At 39.5% G+C, this 18,834-nt stretch overlaps 1 protein-coding gene across 4 annotated transcripts; it reads right to left on the minus strand.

Moving 5' to 3' along the window:
• Window positions 1-8,584: 8,584 nt before the first annotated feature.
• On the minus strand, window positions 8,585-18,718 carry LOC121507986. Of its 4 annotated transcripts, XR_005991773.1 has the most exons (12): window positions 18,565-18,718; window positions 16,418-16,566; window positions 16,154-16,316; window positions 14,651-15,031; window positions 13,832-14,113; window positions 13,717-13,740; window positions 13,366-13,467; window positions 13,205-13,235; window positions 12,790-12,839; window positions 11,295-11,375; window positions 10,991-11,025; window positions 8,919-9,021 (listed from the first exon to the last, which is right to left on the minus strand). XR_005991773.1 is itself a non-coding variant. In XM_041784424.1 (11 exons), exons 1-11 carry the CDS (start codon window positions 18,632-18,634, stop codon window positions 8,923-8,925), a joined length of 1,383 nt encoding a protein of 460 aa, XP_041640358.1. In that variant the 5' UTR covers window positions 18,635-18,718; the 3' UTR covers window positions 8,592-8,922. The 4 variants fall into 4 exon arrangements, 3 of the variants coding, with proteins under 3 accessions (XP_041640359.1, XP_041640358.1, XP_041640356.1); XM_041784424.1 differs by lacking the exon at window positions 11,295-11,375 and having other exon boundaries at window positions 8,592-9,021; window positions 14,651-15,028; XM_041784422.1 differs by lacking the exon at window positions 11,295-11,375 and having other exon boundaries at window positions 8,594-9,021.
• Window positions 18,719-18,834: the final 116 nt, after the last annotated feature.

Genomic DNA, 18,834 nt, shown 5'->3' on the forward strand with positions numbered 1-18,834 from the left:
GCATGAAAGTGGCAGCAACAATCCTTTTTTCAGCAGTAAAATCAAGTAAATGGCTGACCGCAACTATCTGGGATGCCTGTTGAAATGCTGGACAGGGGAGAGGTAACCTGACACACCAGATCAACTGGTTCTGAGACAGCTCCCATAGAAAGCGTTTGAGAAGGTGATTGGAGGAACATTTTGTCTCTCACATCCTTGATGGACCAATCAGAGCTTCAAGACAAAACAACTTTTTACCCATGCGCTTCTCTAGAGCTGACAGTCTGCCGGCCAGTCAGGAGACAAGCAAAACATCTTCTCTGCCAAGAAAAGGTTCCAGTTTGGGCTCTTTGCCCTTGTTTTGAAAAAAGAAATGTGGTCCAGTTCCAGCTGAACTGCTGCTTTCCTACAGCTACATCCAAGCTAATAGTTACTGCGGCAGCAGCCGTAGAAAACACTGGCAAACCCCACCAGCAACAATCGCCAACCCATAACAAAACAGACCGGGGAAGAGTGAAAACATCTTTCCTGTCATGAAAAACTTTCAGTGTTGCTCTCAGCCCTTGTCCAGTTTGTACATAACTGCAACTGTGGCTAAGTCCAAGCTATTCCCTCCACTAACCAAACTTTCACTTGTAACTCTCACAAACTCGTACCAAAGCAGGCCAGCAGAAGAGCTAAAACATCTTTCCTGTCATAAAAAGCTTTTAAAGTTGTATTCATTTTTATTTCATGCAGCAGCATGGTCAAGTTCGTGTAAAATTGACACTATACCAGAGCTATAGCCGAGCGAATCACTGCTCTGGAGGAAGTCATAGCAAACGGTTTTGAGTACATAGCTACCGCCTCGTTCTCCTCAATTAATGCTGACTGTCCCGGACAGCATTCTCCATGCTCCATGAACCACCATTAGATGTCGATACTCCTCTGCTGATGTAACTCTGTACAACTCTTAAAGTATAGTCAGTCAGGCAGTTGGGCAGTCAGTCACATACAGACTCATGTGTAGGGCTCACCCCTGCAGTCAGCCATAAACAAGACTTATTTCTGAAGTAACAGCCCAGACGCAACTTGAACTTCTTTATTAGTTGCTCAATATGAGGCTTAAAAGTAAGAGAATCAACAATCAAAACCCAAGGTATTTATAAGAAGACAAAAACTCAGTCACATCACCCTGAGATGTGGTAATGGTATGCAGGTTTCTCTAAGTTTAAAACCTCATGAGCTTGGTTTTGTCAGGATTCTACCAGCAAATCTTCTTAAAGGTTACATTCTTTAGCTCTTATAAAATCTTTGTAACTTGTTTGAATACAATGAGACAAAATATATGGTTCTCTCTATCTTTCTAGAAAAAATCCTGCTGTCTCTCGCATGCAGCTGCTACCTGGTGTGCTCTCTGCGCTCTGAGGCAGGTCCTCTTGTTGTTACTTAACGTTACGTCACATTCCCGTGCTTGTGCTCCTTCATTTGCATCCGTGCCGTTCCTCAGCCTACCTCGTCCTTCTGTGCTGTGGCCGCGGAGCGTGGCGCGGCAAAGCACCGGACGATTGCACTCACACTGGCCAAATGTACCTGATTTTAGGCTGAAATGGGCCCAGGCACGGTACAGATGGCCTTGTGTGAGTGCGCCCTTAAAGGGCCAATGCTCATCAGGGTCCGATCTGGGTACCCCAACAGAAGGCTGCCAAATAAGTGGGATGGTTATTTTTATATATTTTCCAACTTTTGACAGTGGAAAAACAAAATAGTGCAAATCATACTGAACCAATCAGACTTCTTGATGTATACAGCTGTGGTGTTAGGGCCCAGTGATGTTGCACGATACATCACCACTTCAGGAATGACTCATATTTAGGGAGATTTCTTTGTTGGTACTGACTCTTCTACAGAGCCAGGTATATCACCTTCACACCTAAGTGCTAAGGATGAATTTTAAGGATGAGTTCACATTTTTTTAAATAAATTGTTCTTCACACAAGATTTTTCTTTTTGTCTCAATTTGAATCAAGACCTATAAACATCCAATAAATCTAGAGATGCATTCATGCTGTTCTACTTTTTTATGTTGCACAGATGCTTAAAATTAGACTGGCTGTAGTAGTTTCTCCAGCAGACCTCAACACAAAACAAATGCTCTAGTTCTGGGCAAATATTTTTTTTCATGTTTAGTGTTTGTTTTTCTCCCTTAAACTGCCATTGATCAATGAGAAATGCATCACCATGGAAACAGCTTTGAAACATGCCGAATTAAGTACATAAAATTGCCCAGTGGCACTCTGTAACAGTGTGTGTGTATGTGTGTAGGTTAGATCAGCAGACCACGCTTTAGTGACCTCCCAATCTCCTATGAATAATTCAACAGCTCATTTTGACTGGACGCAGCCCAGTGCCACACTGCCTCTACATTATTATGAAGGACCTGCAGCAACTTAAATGCTCACAATTATTAAGCTTCATTCCTCACTGGGTAACTTTCCCTATTATGCCACAATGCCAGAAATAATGACAAAAAAGCACACTGCCTTACTATTTTAGCAAGCAATGTATCATCTTTGAACAAAGGCCTATTAGTAAATGAATGCAGAAAAAAACCCTCTCAACCAAAGCAATTCTTGTCAGAAATACTCCATGCTGTATGTTCTGTTAGCTCTGAAAAAAAACAGGTAGAGCCAAAGATCAAAGATTATTCTCCCATACTCAGACTATCAAACAGTGCAGCCCATCCAGACCGTTCATTCAGGCTTTTATTTTCTCGGTAATCTCCCTCTTTGATATCTAATCTGGCTGCTTTTCAGATGTGTTGACCCAGCAAAAAAAGCCAGCACACCTGTCTATCACCTGCTCAGCTCCAGACTCATTTCCATGATATTTCATTATCACCGTCATCCAAAGTCCTGCTGGCTCAAAGTCAGCGAGGCAGCATTGTGTGAGACAGTCAGCATTCAGAGGATTAGCAGCTGCTCCTATGATGCCTCATTGTCAAGAGGACAAAAGTACAAAAGAAGTGAGGGAGATGTGTGTGAGTGTGAGTAGAGGTTTCATTTTTTTCATTGAGCATTAATGTGAATAAAATATTTTGCTTTCAGTTAAAAGAGTGTGCTTAATGTGTGTCTTAAGGAAAACCCTCTGCCACAGTGGGAGATTGAGACTAGTCCACTTACTGGAGCAGCTGGATCATTTTAAGCGATTTATTTTTCCACTTACGGCAACAGTTTGCTTCAGTGCTCTGAGTGCAACTGCACTGTCATAAACCAAACATAGGGCTGTTACCTCTGCCTCTGGACACTGCGAGTTTACTCTGTTCTTCTTTGCAAAACTGCTAAAGCTCTGTCAGGATCAGGTGTGAACAGCCCTTTTCAAGTCCAACCACAAATCCTCTGTTGGATTGAGGTCTGGGCTTTGACTTGGCCTTGTTGTCATTAAACCATTTCTGTGTAGCTTTTGCTGTATGCTTTGGGTCATTGTCTTGCTAGAAATTAATCTTCTCCCAGGCCATGGTTCTCATGGTTCTCAGACTGAATAAGATTTTCTTCCAGGATTTTTCAATATTTTGCTGTGCTCACTTTACCCTCTGTCATTTACAAGCCTTTTAGGGCCTGCTGCCAAGAAGCATCTCCACAGCATGATGCTGCCACCACTGTGCTTCACAGTGGTGATGGTGTATTTGTGGTGATGTGCAGTGTTTGGTGTCCGTCAAACATGGCCATGGAGTCTTCCACATGCCTTTTGGTGAACTAGAGAAAAGGTTTTGACTGGTGAAGAGCCCGGGCAACAGTTGTTGAATGCAGAGTCTCTCCCATCTCAGCTGCTTTAGGGTAGTCTTAGGTGTCATGGTGGCCTCTCACTTGTCTCTCTCTTGCAGGGTCACTCAGTTTGTGAGACATCCCGAGCTGATAAATAATCCAAATCATCACACTTTAATGATCCTCCTTTCATTAATGATTGTGTTCAGATCACAGCTGTATGTCCTTATGATGTAAAAACCAACAGTGATCTTGCTTTTCTCCTCATTTGTTAAATCCATCATAAAAACCACTAACTATTGTAAGGGACTATCCAAGACTTGCAGTGATTATTTTTACCCCCATAGCAATAGTAAAACCACCACTCCTGCTAGACTTGCATTGCAGAGCTTTAGTAAATAAAGAGAAATGAATGGAGCGACTGCATGAAGGGCAATTAACACCACCCCCTTCCACGAGACTGACTAAGGGTCTACTGGTTGGTATAATTCAGACCATGTTAGGTTTTTTAAGGACACCTTAATACTAAACTTATTTGAAATTTTAACACACAGGTAAAAATGCTCATGAATGCTCACAAAATTATTTTGCTCTAAGCTACTTCATGTTTTACAAACCATGTTCATAATTCATAGTTACCTACATGTCTTTAATAAAAGCACCATAAAGTATGTTAAGAATCTAATACAGTGGTTATATTGTTGCATACTGTTTTTTTAGAGAAGGATCTGAATTCTTTTATCTCTCGTCCCTTCTTACAAAAGATGATTTTCAATGCAGTAGAATTCTCTGTGTTGCTATAATCATATATAATGCCTTTATGTGCATGCCAAATGGTCAGTTTGACATTGGTAATGCAGTAACAATAGTGGGTGTTTGATCTCTAGTCACTCTGACTCATGTGTGTTTGTTCTCTGAGCAGACAATAATAGAGACCTAGAGCCTTTCCTTTGATAGCTCACATATTATCCTTTAATGCCTGATGTGTTTGATGTTTGAAAGAAGAGGTCATATGACGGCAGAGCTGAGTCAGAGAGAATCATCATAAACCAGTGACAGCACTTTTGATGCTGTATGAAGAGCTGTATTGTATTGAACAGGTGTTCACTGAAAAGATTGCCTCAATGATTTGTTGATATATATTTTTTTCTTGAATGTTGAAGAAAATATCTTTATATGATAACGACAGCCTGGCATTTAAATTACTGCAAGTGTAGGACCGGGCTGGGGTGGTATCTGTGGTAGTGGGAGTGACAGAAGGCTAGAAAGGGATAAACATGATGTCAAATGATCTTGATGCTTGACCTCCAAAATCTTCTTACTTAGCCCTTTAGTCAAAGTGGGCAATAGTGCCAAGTTTGAAGAAAACCCCGGTAAGAGTTCTTGAGATGTAGCAATTACAAGCAAAGAACATGAGGTCAAATGACCTTTGACCTCCAAGAACTAATGCGTCCATCCTTGTGTCAGAGTGTACATATGTGGAAAGTTTGTCATAGCGCTCCTGAGCTATTGTGTTCCCAAGCAAGAATGAAGATGAGTCCCAGAGAGCTTTGATCTATTAAAGCTACATTTACAATGCTCATGTGACTCATATCTGATCTTTTTTTGCTCATATGTGACTTATATCTGATTTTTTTGAAAAGTGTGAACAGCACAAGTCACATTGAATCTGACCTTTTTGAATCAGATTCAGGGCACTTTCATGTATGTGGTTCTAAATCAGCTACGTTTTTGATCTTTTTGAGTTCAACTATGTGTGAACAGCCAAAAACAAACAAAAAACAAACAAACAAACAAACAAAAAAACAAATCAGAGAAAAATCTGAGTAAAAAAATCAGAATTGAATATTAAGGGCTGTAGTGTGAACTTAGCCTTTGTGACAAAATCTGATTGGTTACGCCATGAGTCAGAGTGGATCAACATTTGTGCAAAGTTCAAAAAAATTGGCCAAATTTAAAGAAGTCCACTGAAAGCATTTCTGAGATATTGGGCTTATGAGAAGGGATGAACACCAGGTTCACTTACCTTTGATCTATAACTGCCAAAATCTGAAGCGTACATTCATAAGTCACAGTGGATGTTTGATGTTCAACCCTTTTACTGATTTTTTAAATCCCTCATGGTCAATATAATTTGTTTTTTGAAGCACAGTGGTGGCAGCATCATGCACTGGGGATGCTTCTCAGCCTCTGGGCATAAAAGGCTTGTAAAGGCAAAGGCTTAAATAATGCATCAAAATGGAAAATCCTGAAGGAAATCTTCATCAGTCTGCAAGAGAACCATAGCATGGCCAAGTCAAAGCCCAGACTTCACTCCAATAAGTAAATTGACTGAACCTGAAACGGGCTGTTCAAGCACGATCCCTGTGCATCCTGACAGAGCTTGAGCGGTTTTACAAAGAAGAATGGAGTAAAATTGCAGTGTCAAATACCATAGGTGCATCTACTAAATACTGACTTGAAGTGGGTGAATATTTATGCAGTCACTTCTTACATTTGATATTTTTGTATTTAATTAGCATCACTTTGTAGAAATCTGTTTTCACTTTGACATTGAAGAGTCTTTTTACGCCAAATTGTATTGACCATGATTGATTTATTGAAGATGCATCATAAAAACAGACATTAAGAGAAATCGCATAATAGAAAGATGCTTATTTTGTTTTAAAATTTTTTGGGATAAATGTGATTGTATTGCATACTAATTATGTAATAGAAACTGCTAACAATGGATGCAATAATTTGACCACTAAGAGCATCCTCCTAACAGACACTGAGTACCTACAATTATAAGTACATTCAGCCTGCTGTTATCTAACCAGGCTGTTGACTCTGTAAGTCCAGAAGTTTCAGTGATTTTCATGCTTTAAATTAAATTGAAAACATAAAAAATGTCAAAAAGGCTCAAGAAACACTCACACAGACACAAGCTGTCTCTTAATTGCCTGCCAACTGAAGGCTGGCTTTGTTTTGTTTAGTAATCATATTTTGTCTGTATTTTCTGATTTCTATCCAGTTAGAAAAAAGTACAAAATGGTTAAAGGTGTTGTTAAAGATGGAGTTCTTAACTGAGGCTTTGTTCATTTACATTAAAGAATATAACTCTCAGTACTTTCCATCTGCTTTTGCCTTTGAGTGCTTTCACAGGGCTGTCTGGTATTGTTCCTGTGAACACACTGACAGAGACAGGTGAACCGTCTGATTTGTCTGCCAATCTAAATCTTTTCTAAAACCTTGACTTACAAAATGAATAAAGTGCATTGCATCAGCTTGAATTGAATTATTAACTCAAAGCAGGCGCCATAACTTTCAGGATATAAAGGAAAAGCCGACATCTTTCTCCTTCAGTCTCAGCACATACCTTTTCACTAATACCTCAGAGACACCGCAGGAGCTGCCATTAAAAGAGCAATTACTATATCATAGATTTCGAGATCTCACTTAATATAGACCTGAGCAATAATTCAGTGAGTCACAAATATAAACGGAGATACATGAGGTGATGCTGCAACAAGGTTGGTGTGCTTTGGCTGCAAATTAAGGTGCGACTCAGATTCACCAGCATGAGCTCAATAAGTCGGGCTCCCAACCATTATGCTGTGTCTTATTCAAACAGGGCTGCCCATATATATGGGGTTAAATTTCTCCACGGTGTGTGCTTCTGACCACACAATGACATGAACAAAAGAGTATAATGCCAGATATGAGGCTTATTTCTATGTTGGTAGAAAATACAAATAAATAAAAACACTGTCTGTGTGCAGTTCTGATCCTGATGGAAAGCCCTGTGCAGTCAAATGTGATAAAACTCAGTGATAACATAGAATTAGCTTTTTGTAGCTTCCTGTAGTAAAGCGACAGCTCTTCTCTGCAGAGTTATTGTCCACCATAAAACCCAGATAAACAGGTGGAAGGTGTATCTCTCCATATTGATTCCTTTCCCTCTCTTACTTTCACACAGGTCTTGGCACATTCAACTACAGGATAGAAGATGGAAACCAAAAAAACAAGTGCAGGCACAACTTCTGTAACACAATGTTCTCAAAGTTGGTTCTTGTTCAAATATCATCCCCACGTAAAGGAAAAACTCATTTTTCAGTGGCTGCAATGTAACTGCCTTCATGCTCATCACAGACACACTGTTCTACTGAACAGAAGCTGTTTTGAACTCTACTGCAGGTGTGTTTCTGGCTTTAAAGCATGTCTAAACGCTGCCCTCTGCAGAATATTTAGCAGAACTACACCTGGCTGATGTTGCTCACTGCTGTAGTGATTTCTTACACAATCATGACACAGTATGAACATCAAAGCTTTACCACCACATACAATATTTTAAGACCTATATACGTTTGTGAGTAATGTTGACATTATTCATTTATTATGATTATTAACAACACAAGACTCTTAGGCAGTAACCTATTTTGTCCAAAGTGAACCAAACCAAAGTGATCTATTGCTGTTTAACTGAATATGCTGTTCACCCAAAGACAAATGTATAAATAATAAATAACCAGAAAGCCCATTTCATGGTGTTGCTCACATAAAGTGCAACAATATTTTTACAGTGTTGCACCTAAAGCTGGTAAAATGTTTGTTCTTTCTATGTCTGTGGCGTCCTCTCTGGATGGTAAAGTCGTGCTCACTGAGTTTGTACATGGTCAAACATTTCCTCAGCTGTAGATCAGTCACAGTGCCTAAGTATTCTGCAACTGCATATTACCTATTAGGGGACAAATAACATTCAAGTTTGCTTTGTTTTCTGGTCGATTCTTGCCAGGGAGTAAAATTGTTTTCTTTTTGTCTTTTTTTTAATCTTGACATACCAACATATAGTATAACATATGTCAAGATCTTTGGCCTTAGGTGCTTGCTGATGAAAACATAAATCTAACATTCCTGTTCTTATTTTTTTACCAGTTTACCAAACAAAAAAATAAATAAAAATCAAAGTCACAGTTCTTGAATAATAAAAGAAATCTGTATTTAGAAACATAAAAGATCAACCAAACAACATATCCTGTCAAACTGTACAATTTTACTAATACACATAAGAACTGGGGAAATAGCACTTCCTGTCCCGCTGGGTATCTCCAACTGATGCTACACTGATAACCTGGAATAAAATATAAACAGAGAGAGAGAGAGAGAGAGAGAGAGAGAGAGAGAGAGAGAGAGAGAGAGAGAGAGAGAGAGAAGCTTTCTAATGGATCTGATGGCTCGGGGTTGCAAATGTAGACATTGAGTTCCATAAAGGAGATCTAGAGCTGGTCTCTGTCGCTGTGCCAGCACTGGCCCATTCCTGCACATAATCAGAAAAACAAACGTGCAAGATATTATAGAAATCAGCCTTAACGCCCTTTCTTCTTTATCAGTCACATCATCACTTTACTTCTACTTTTACAGTTTTAAATTTTAATATGTTCAACCTTGTAACCATTTCATTGTCAATTCAGCAACCCAATTCTAATTTTCTGACCCTTCCAAATCTAATGTAGTCTATAATCTTATTCCCCATCTTTCCCATCAACATAAAGTTTCTGTTAGCCACAGCATCCTTAGATTATGGTGAGACATTGTCCTCTAGTCAACCTACTATTCTTTGTTGCTGAGCTCGAGGTATTATGTTTCTCCCTTCAAACAGCTGATGTAAAATAAGTTTTGAACTGTTTCCATTAAAAAAGAGGGAACAGGGCAGCAGCAGTACAAAAAAACAAGAAGCATTAGCCTTAACTGAATAAAAAATGAAAAATAATAAAAAAAATTTGATATTAAACATTCAGCTCCTGTTGTGGCTGTCTCCTGATTGATGGCTGGTCTTTCTGTCAGTTGGCGGCAACAGCCAGAGAAAGAGGGAGCCTGGAGAGAGCAATTCAGCTAATTGTTTATGAATGTGATTAAAACTAATGCAAGGGAGATTCAAACCCTGCACAGAAATATCCCAGTGTCTGGGGGAAAAAAGGAAACTATGTGTGTCCAGGATGTAGGTTAAGTGGCAGTGTGTCCACGTGTTTGGCTGTATATGAATACATATGTGTGTGTTTACAGCAGAGGCTGGAAGGTTTATACTTGTTTGTCCAATTGAATCTAGAGGAGAAATATGGAGGCAGCAGAAATAGCAGAGATAGCAAAAGGAAGTGGCAGACTGATATCAGAAAACTGCGCACTAGCAGCCTTATTTTTGTGTAGAATTGAATATCATTACAGCTGCAATTCTAACATGTTTTAAGGGTAAATTTGACATTATTTAATGTTCTGCATATAGTGATAAAACCCAATGAAATAACTATTTAATTATAGTTATACTATAACTTCAGCTGTAAAGTGATCCCCTTTAAATGTGCAGTCCATATTTAGTTGTTTCTACTCCAGTATTATTTGCAAAGAGGCCTGTGTCCAGCTAACCTGACGCGCCAGATGGATTTGTTTCTCACATCCATCTGGAAAACCTTTGGCGTTTGGGAAAGGGCAGAGCCTTTGAAAAAAACTCAGAGGATGACTGGATGAACGTTCTATCTGTCACATCTTTACTGGCCAATCAGAGCAACAAAACACGTGACGTCGACGCCACTGCCAAGGTGCGCATGCACAGCTACCGAGGAATAAATTCCATATAGAACTGCATAACGCGAACCATGGTGACAATAGGCACGTCAGTACATGACTTTTGTCGAAAAACAACTCACTGCTGATCTTTGTTCTTCTTTTAACAAAGAAATGTCGTCAAGTTCTGGCAAAACTAGCGCTTCAGCAGCATCCACACTTATGTCTTCCGCCATAATTGCACCAGCCTCTTGTTGCTGCTTGCTTACGTCACGTCTCCACCACGCCCTAAAGTACTGCCCCTTGTTGCTGATTGGTACTGTCACTTTCTAAACGGGCCCAAACGGTTCAGACAGGAGCTTTGCAAGATGGATTCGCCAATGAGAAACAAGGAAACTATCTGCTTTGCAAGATTAGTGTCCAGCTGTTTAGAGAACAATCCACGCGTTTTCAATAATTAATGAACTTTGATCTATTTTTAAGAATCACTCATCCAGGAGCCAATTGACATGAGGTTGAGCATGACAGATGCCACAGAGAAGTCTGCAAGCATTCAAAATCCAACCAAGCTGTCCTTCAATGGGGATATTTTAAGCAACATGAAGCTAGCTAGCCTCAAATGAGAGATGAAATACAAACACAATTTAAAAGGTAAAAAGGAGTCATGGCACTCATGATCTTTTTTTTTTCCTTATTAATCAGAGATTGAGGTGTTAAGTAATATTTACCTGAGAGGTGAAGCTTGCGCGCCTGAGGGTCAGGTCTGCAAAAATAACAAACAGCACACTGTCAAGCTTTGGTCTATAATGTATATTCATGCAACATACTGCAGAGCTGCTGTCATTGAGCGTGTTTACATGGACTTGAGTATCCCGTTTTTGATCATTTTTTTTCAAGTGTCCTGTTTTGTGTTTGGGCAATGCAAACATCATAACCTGAATTCAGAAACCATGACAAGCCCTTACCTTTTTGCTATATGAGGAACTCCATAAGGAACAAAAATGCTGGGGCACTGTAAACTGGACACCTTACCCTGTTTTCTGACAGCTGCCAACTACCTGTGCAGACACCGATTTCGGCCTGATCCACCCTTCCAACCAAAGTCAGCACAATCTGGAATATCAGATGGTTGTCGAGATTATCATGCCAGATTATGTTGTGGTGTGTTATGAGTGTTTTTTCCCTCTCTGATCTGCTTGGAAGACGATCGGAGCCACTCTGATTTTATATCATAAATAAACATGAGTCTCATAAGTGTGAGTCTCATAAACATGAAGCATAAGGTAAAATGGACAACACTTGCTGAGTGTTAAACATGATCTGTAAAATATACCACATTCCAGCTGATAAGGGAGGTAGCTGGTCCAAAATTGCAGGGTCAGTGGATGTAATGGTTGGCCAACAGCTAGCATAATAAGCTTCTTTATTCTAAAGTTACATTTAACCACGCAAGATTTAAAGTTCTAAGAATGGAGACTCTGGTTGTCAATGACAAGGTCTTAATTCTGGAGTGGCCAAGAATCTGTGCTTCTTTTTTGTAAATGACAGAATGATGTGTAACTAGAAGTTTGGATGGGAGAAAGCACTGAAATGCTGACAGCTGGGTATCTTATTTCCATTACATACCCAATTGCTCTCTTGCCCTATGTGGTGGCAGTAATGGGCTGACACCAGTCAAAGGTGAAGACATGTTTAATATTTGCTGTTACTCTCTTCTCCTACTGCTAAAAACCAGATGGAAGCACTATATCTGCAAAGCAGTGTTGTCAATTAATAGAGCCATGCCCACAATAAGCCACTGTAGTCTAATATTCACTATCAGAATAAGCTTTTAAGCTTTATTGAATTAAACATTAATTAATCAAAACTATAAAAATTAAATTAAAACTATGATTTAAATATGTACAAGCTGTTTAAGGCATTACTTCTAAGTATATACAAGTCCCTGTGCATTAATAGTATGGTTGCAATACATCCAAAGGGTGCATGGAGGATGACTTGAGATGATCAGAGTATAAAAACATGCAAGGATGTGGGCAGATTTACATGAGGTAGGTAAGATAATTTAATATAGTTGATTAGTGCCTATAAGGTAATGCATTTTATCACAGAGAGCCTTCTTACAGCATCTGAGGTAAAGTGAATAGATTAATTACATGCAGCATTTGAGTATGATAAATAGATTAAATTAGTTATTGGTACGGTAAGTAGATAAATTAGTGCATATATGTATATGATGTGAGGGATTTATCTGCATAGATTTAAGTTACAGTTACTAGATTAGTAAGTGCAAATGTGCATATGAGGTGAGGCTTTTACCACAGCATTTTCATTTGATTTAAAATTGTTGATTTGTTTTCAACATCAAAGGCACCCGGGCAAATAAGTTACAGCTTTTAAAAACCATGAGACTGGTAGTTATCATGTATGTAGACATGTTAATGCCATATCCTGAACATAAACAAAAACGGGACTAAAGTCTAAACACACTCTTGCATCTTGGCCAATAATATTGTTTTTAACTCACCAACAATATGGTCTTTTGCATGAACTTGAGTCCAAAACTGTGCCTCCTGTCTGAAACAGTTAAAGCAAAATGTATTACCAGCAGTGCAGCCAAAAGAAGTATTTGAAATACTAAAATATATAAAAATCAGCCTTAATACCCTAAAACAAAGCTTTGTTGGAGGAAGTCTATGATAAAATTATGTAAGAGGCTTTTAACACATGCAAATTTCCCTCTGATGCTCATTGCCCACCAACGTATAATCACAGTCTATCAGTTTAAAAGGAATATAAACAGCTTATTATGAGTGGAACATTTCTGCACTTAGTACATTTTTAATGTTGCCAATGTGTCTCCTCAGTAAGCCACATAAATCTCACTTATTTTTATTCACTTAAGGGACACACAATGTTAAAATCATCAGCTGAGCCAGTACCTTTTCTTCCTTTCTTCTGCTGCTGCTTTAGCTAAATAAAAACGGAAGGGAAAGAGGAAGAAGATTAACATTAACATTTTACACAGGATGACAATCATTACAGTGTAATAAATTCCTGAGAAAACAGAAGTGTTGTGAAGTACTGTTAGTGTGTGCAATACCTTTCCGGTGTGCCACAATAACCACGAGAGCCAGAGAACAGAGAAACAAAACCACAGCGGAGAGAGAGCCCAGAACAAGAGGCCAGTCCACAGCAGGAGCATCTGCAGGAATCACACTTAGATTATGTGAGGTATATAAATGATTACATTCATGGTCACTGAAGTAGATGTATGATTAAGAGTTGATGTAGAGACTAACTGGCGTGGCAGCTTTCTCTGCAGTAAATATGGCTTGAATTTCTTTTAATTTAGATTAGCTGGAGAGTCTTTTTTCTGTTTTACTGTCTGACACTCAAAATTCACAAGTAGAGCTCACACTGAATATTAAATGCTTTCTCTCAGTTAGTCTACCTGGCATTGCTGGAGGGGCTGCTCCTGAAAAAAGAAGATGATAAACGGTCATATTTGGTGTTAACCTGACATTATATCCAAGCCACACTCATACAGCTTTACTGTAAATCATTACCTTTAGTCACAATCAACGGGAGACTACGCTCAGAGTTGCTCCATGCCTCTCCCAGTAGGACAGTGTACTGGCATTGGTAAAAAGCCAGTGGAGTTTCCTGGACCGGCACTGGGAAGGCGACCTGATGGAGAATAGAGGTTGCACGTTGAGTGGCAACAGGGAGATCGTGATCAGCCAGGTAGAGGGAGAACAGGGCACCGGGGTATGCAGGAGAGCCTCTGCAGAGCAGATGCCACACATCTGTCTGCTGCTGGAGGACGAGGGTGGGCAGTGGTAATGTGTCTGGTAACAAAAACAACCAAAGAAAACCATTAAAGGTTGAAAAATGTGTTAAATGTGAATATGCTCTGATTTTTGTTTTCCTCTCATGATGGATTTTTCAGAGCTTTTGCACTTAAAATGGGTCAAATGTGAACATTTTTAGAATGTGATGGGTTTTTTAAATATCAGTTGATTAAGACCTTTTTCCTCCGACCACTACCTTCCAACTTTTTAAAATGTTTGAGTTTTTGTGAATATTTTTGAACTTCTGTGAAGTTCTGCTGACAAATATCAGCGATCAACTCCTTTGTAAATGTCATCAATGCAAACAATACATTCTTCAGCAAAACTAAAAATGTATGTTTAAGAGTGGTTCAATATTTGACCCTCCAAAAAATGAAGCAAAATTTTGCAAAAAAAGGCTCATAATCTCATAAATTCACATGATTTAGACATGCAAGAAAAAACAACTCAAGTATACAAATGCAGGTTTAAAGAAAGGGGTAAAAAAAAATTTTTGTTAGAGTGCAGCTAAAACATCCTGTGAAATATCCTCACCTTTAATAGTGACATGAACAAGGTTGCTCACAGTTGAATTAACCAATCCCTTTTTCGTAGCGATCTGGTAAAGGCAGGTGTACCCACCCTCCTCTCCTCCCCTCACTGGCCCTAAGGTGAAGAGCCCTGGCAGGGGTTCGGGGTTAGTTGTCCGACTGGACTGAGGCTGGAAGATGGGAGATGTCACTCCTGTTCTCACAGCAGTCCTCAGCAAAACAAAATTCACTGGTTTGTTTTCAAAGTTAGCGAGAGACTGAGGAAGAGTGGGGACTGAGCAGCTGAAGGATAGCATGTCTCCATGTTTTACCACACCAGTAGAGGGCGTCACGGACAGGACAGGAGGAGAGTAAGAGGGTATGGGGTGAGTGGGGTCAGCATCTGCTAAAGTAGAGAAAAACAGGAGTAACGCATATTTTAGTGACCTCTTTAACACCTCTCCCCCTTTTTTTTTTAATGAAATACAAGCAAGAGCCCACAAAGCTAACACGCAGATGACAAAAACAGCAATTCCCCAAGGAATCACTAGGGGGTTTTCCAAAAGTGAGTCAGTCCCCATTAGGCTCCATATTTAAATGTCAAACTTCTGATCATAAAGGTAGTTTGCAATGGTAATAAGTTCATTTTAGTTTTTTACTTGAGATCACAACTTATTACTTGACATCTAGTAGTAGCAAAGGTGGGTTTCCCATTATAATGTGCTAATTTCTCCAGATCTTAAAAAAAAAAAAAAAATTGCCAATTAAATAAATGTCCATGAGGCTTCTTTGGTGATGTGATTTTTAAACATGTTAGTTGCAGTCCTGTCTCTTGGTTCAATCATAGCTTTTTCAAACCGTAACATTAATCATTAGATAAATTTAAGTGGTTGAAAATTGTAGGAATTGTTGGTTGGTTGTGATAGTGGTGGGTTCAGAGGCAAGACCAGTTGAGAATCTCTAAACTAGACCATTTTGTTTCCTATTGATTATCAATGGGTGTACAATGTAAAGATGTTTGCCAACCCTTACTGTGAAAATCAACATGGCTGTTAAATGTCAAACTCTAACACCTCAAAAACTCTACCAACAAACCAAAAAGTGACATGGCAGTGACTTAAACATTATCTAAATTGTTTTTGAGCATTCTAACAATCTAGGTTTGCCACAGTTGCCCGCCAAACCGCCCTATGTAACCATCAACATTGGAGCCTCTTCACATTCTGTTTGATGATTTTTGTAAATGTGTGTGAGTGTGTGGTTTCAATATGAAGAGCAGGATGTAACGACACAGCACACACGCCCACAGAGTGGAAGACAATGAGAGACCACAGAGCACCTGCATGCTGCAGCGGATGGGAGTGTTTATTGTTTTAAACCATGTGTAGAACCACGACGGGGTGCAGAATGAATATATTTAGTCTACTACCTCCACCTCTGTGTTTCACATTTAATAAAATGGTGCAGATACAGCTTCACACAACCATGAAGTGTGTGTAATATTGAAAAAGAAGCATCGCAAACATACCTTTTTGGTGCTCCAGTGGCAAATAGGGACTGAAACCACTGTATCGACCGCCCTGGTCCTTATACAGACAGCAGAAGAGTTCCTGTTGGTCTGAATCACCTTCTTGCAGCCTCACAGTGAACTGAACCTCTGTCACACTTGAATTTATCTCCTGAGAGTCAACCTAAATGAACCAAGAAAAATACCAGAGCAAAATCAAATAACAGGAACTGACAGAGGGCAAAAGGACCACAAACACTGACATAGAAAGGCTTAAATTATTACCTTTTCTCTGTACTTGTACAACATGAAGATGGTCCCATGGTGGCCCTCAGGAGCCCGGCAAACCAACACCGCTGATTCCTCAGTCCTCAGGTGGATGTAAATCTCAGGAGGTGGGAGAAAGAGAGGGGGTGTGGGAGTCGATTGTCCCTCTATGAACAAGAGATTGAGAGATGAAAGGATCGGTTGAGTTTCATAACTTCACTCTGAGCTGTAGAAGGTGTTCATCCATGCAGCAGGTGTTTCAAAATGCTGCTGAGATTGCTTCATGTTGTGATGATAAAACTTTACCAAATAGGTAAATGTGGGTTTTTTTCACCTTTTTATGTAAACAGGATATGAAATAGCAGGATTGTACTAAAAAGGCAAATATGGTCTCCTGCCATATCTCTTAACCTACCACAAAAAACAAGGAAATTTGTGTTTGGAAGATTTTTTTGTGTTGTTACAGTGCTTCCTGGCAATACGTTTTATATCACTGGAAAGCCTCTTTATTTTCCTTTAAAATGGTGCCACATTTGTAAGGAACATACATTTGTGGAATGAGCAGCAGAGCTGAGTATGTAGGTTGCACCCATGAAAAATTTGCCAAATCTTCTCTGCCATTGCCAAACAGCTTATTCTGTCATTGACTCTTGTTTGGTGTTGTTTGGTGGACTGGAAGATTGGAGTCCAAAGAAACAACATACAGTATATTGTCAATTTATTCATTAAACAAGAGGAGCCTCAGTAGCATGTGGAAGAACCATACACAGTTAGAACAGCCTGGCACGTCCTCCTCATGACGGTCACCAGCCTGGTCACCATCCTCTCACCATCAGGCAGAGAGCCGTCGTCCATATTGTTGTGCAAACATTGAACGCAAAGACAGCCTACAATTCCTAAGTGCTGACAGGGTGAGGAAACGATCTTCTTGGGGTGTTGTCACCCACTTCGTGGCCTCTGGCATCCCCTGTTACATGGAACTTGGCTTTCAGTTTAGAGATTTAGAGGTTCTAGGGCTTACCAAATAATGCCGCAACTTGGTTTTATGGAGCACCAGCTTGAAGTTGTCCTATCACATAGGTCCAATCCAGATCAGTCTGTCAATCAGGTACCAACTGGGCTCAAAACGAGACTCAATAGCAACAGCAAAATGCCGTTCCTCCGACAAATGCATATTCCTTGATGTAGCACCATTTAAAAGGGGCTTTCCAACGATATGCCCCTGTCCTTTGTCAGATCGTCGCATGTCTTCCTCTGTGTTTCTTCTCAGTGATACTCCTCGTGCCTCCCCAGCACTTAGGTCCTCATTTTGAGTTTTTCACCAAACCTGACACTGACTTCTTACTGATTCATTGCCTTCTTATTGCTTTTTCGCTAACTGCCATGAAAATCTTAAGAGATATCTGTCACTTTTAGGCAATTATATTCATGTTCCCTAAGAGGACGGACAAGCAAGCGAATTCAATATAATAGCACAGAACTTCTAGAGGAAGAGTTTAAGAACAGAGCAAGCCCCATATGTGAGTATGGTTTGCTATACAGCTGACTACATCCTCTCTCACATTTTAATGTGGCACTTAATGGTTGAGACTTTCGTTGCAAGAAAAATTTTACGGTATTCCTTTAAAAAAAAATATCCCTCTACAATTGGGAGGCAGTGGTAGTGATTTGAGCGTTGATTATATTTGTCCATCCTGTGGATGCATGATATTATCAGCATGATATTGGTATCAGCAGCTATAAGCTTAAGATCTGTATTAGCAGATATGAACGATTTTGCTGATATTTACCACTGGTATATCACCAGTACACATCTTACATCAGCTGTAAGTATTAGCCATATGTATGAATAAGTTAGTGGAGTTAAGGTGGACCAAACAGACATATACCAGCTGAAGTCTTTTCCTTTGTCCATCTTTATACTTTAATGTACATTTTAGGGACTGAAAATTGTTCTAAGCTACATTTACATATTATGTTTTTCCTTGTATTATATTTTATTCCCTAGCCCATTCCTCAGGTGCTAAAATCCCCAAGAATAACATATTTTAAGCCAGTAACACAATGTGGAATTTTATAATAGCCATATTGTTTACTTTATTAAGTTGTTTGGCAAAACAAAGTTACTACAGCATCTAGAAACACCTACAGTAAACGATACTCACCCCAAAGGTGTAGGGAAGACAGAAGAAGACTGTATATCCAAAGTGATCTTGAACCACTAACAACCTGCATGTTTGACACAAGAATAAGACTGGTTAAAGAAAGGACGCACCTACAGCTTCTCCTTCTCTCTCTTTCTCTCTCTCTCTCTTTCTGTTTTCTTCATATGTATGACATCCTCCTGAAGGCCGAGCGATAGGGGAAGTTGAAGTGGTAAACACACTTCCTTTTTTGGAGTCCCCAGCAGTTTGTTGTGATGAGCATAAATAGTA

The sequence above is a fragment of the Cheilinus undulatus genome, linkage group 4 (assembly GCF_018320785.1).
Source record: "Cheilinus undulatus linkage group 4, ASM1832078v1, whole genome shotgun sequence".
NCBI lineage: Eukaryota > Metazoa > Chordata > Actinopteri > Labriformes > Labridae > Cheilinus > Cheilinus undulatus.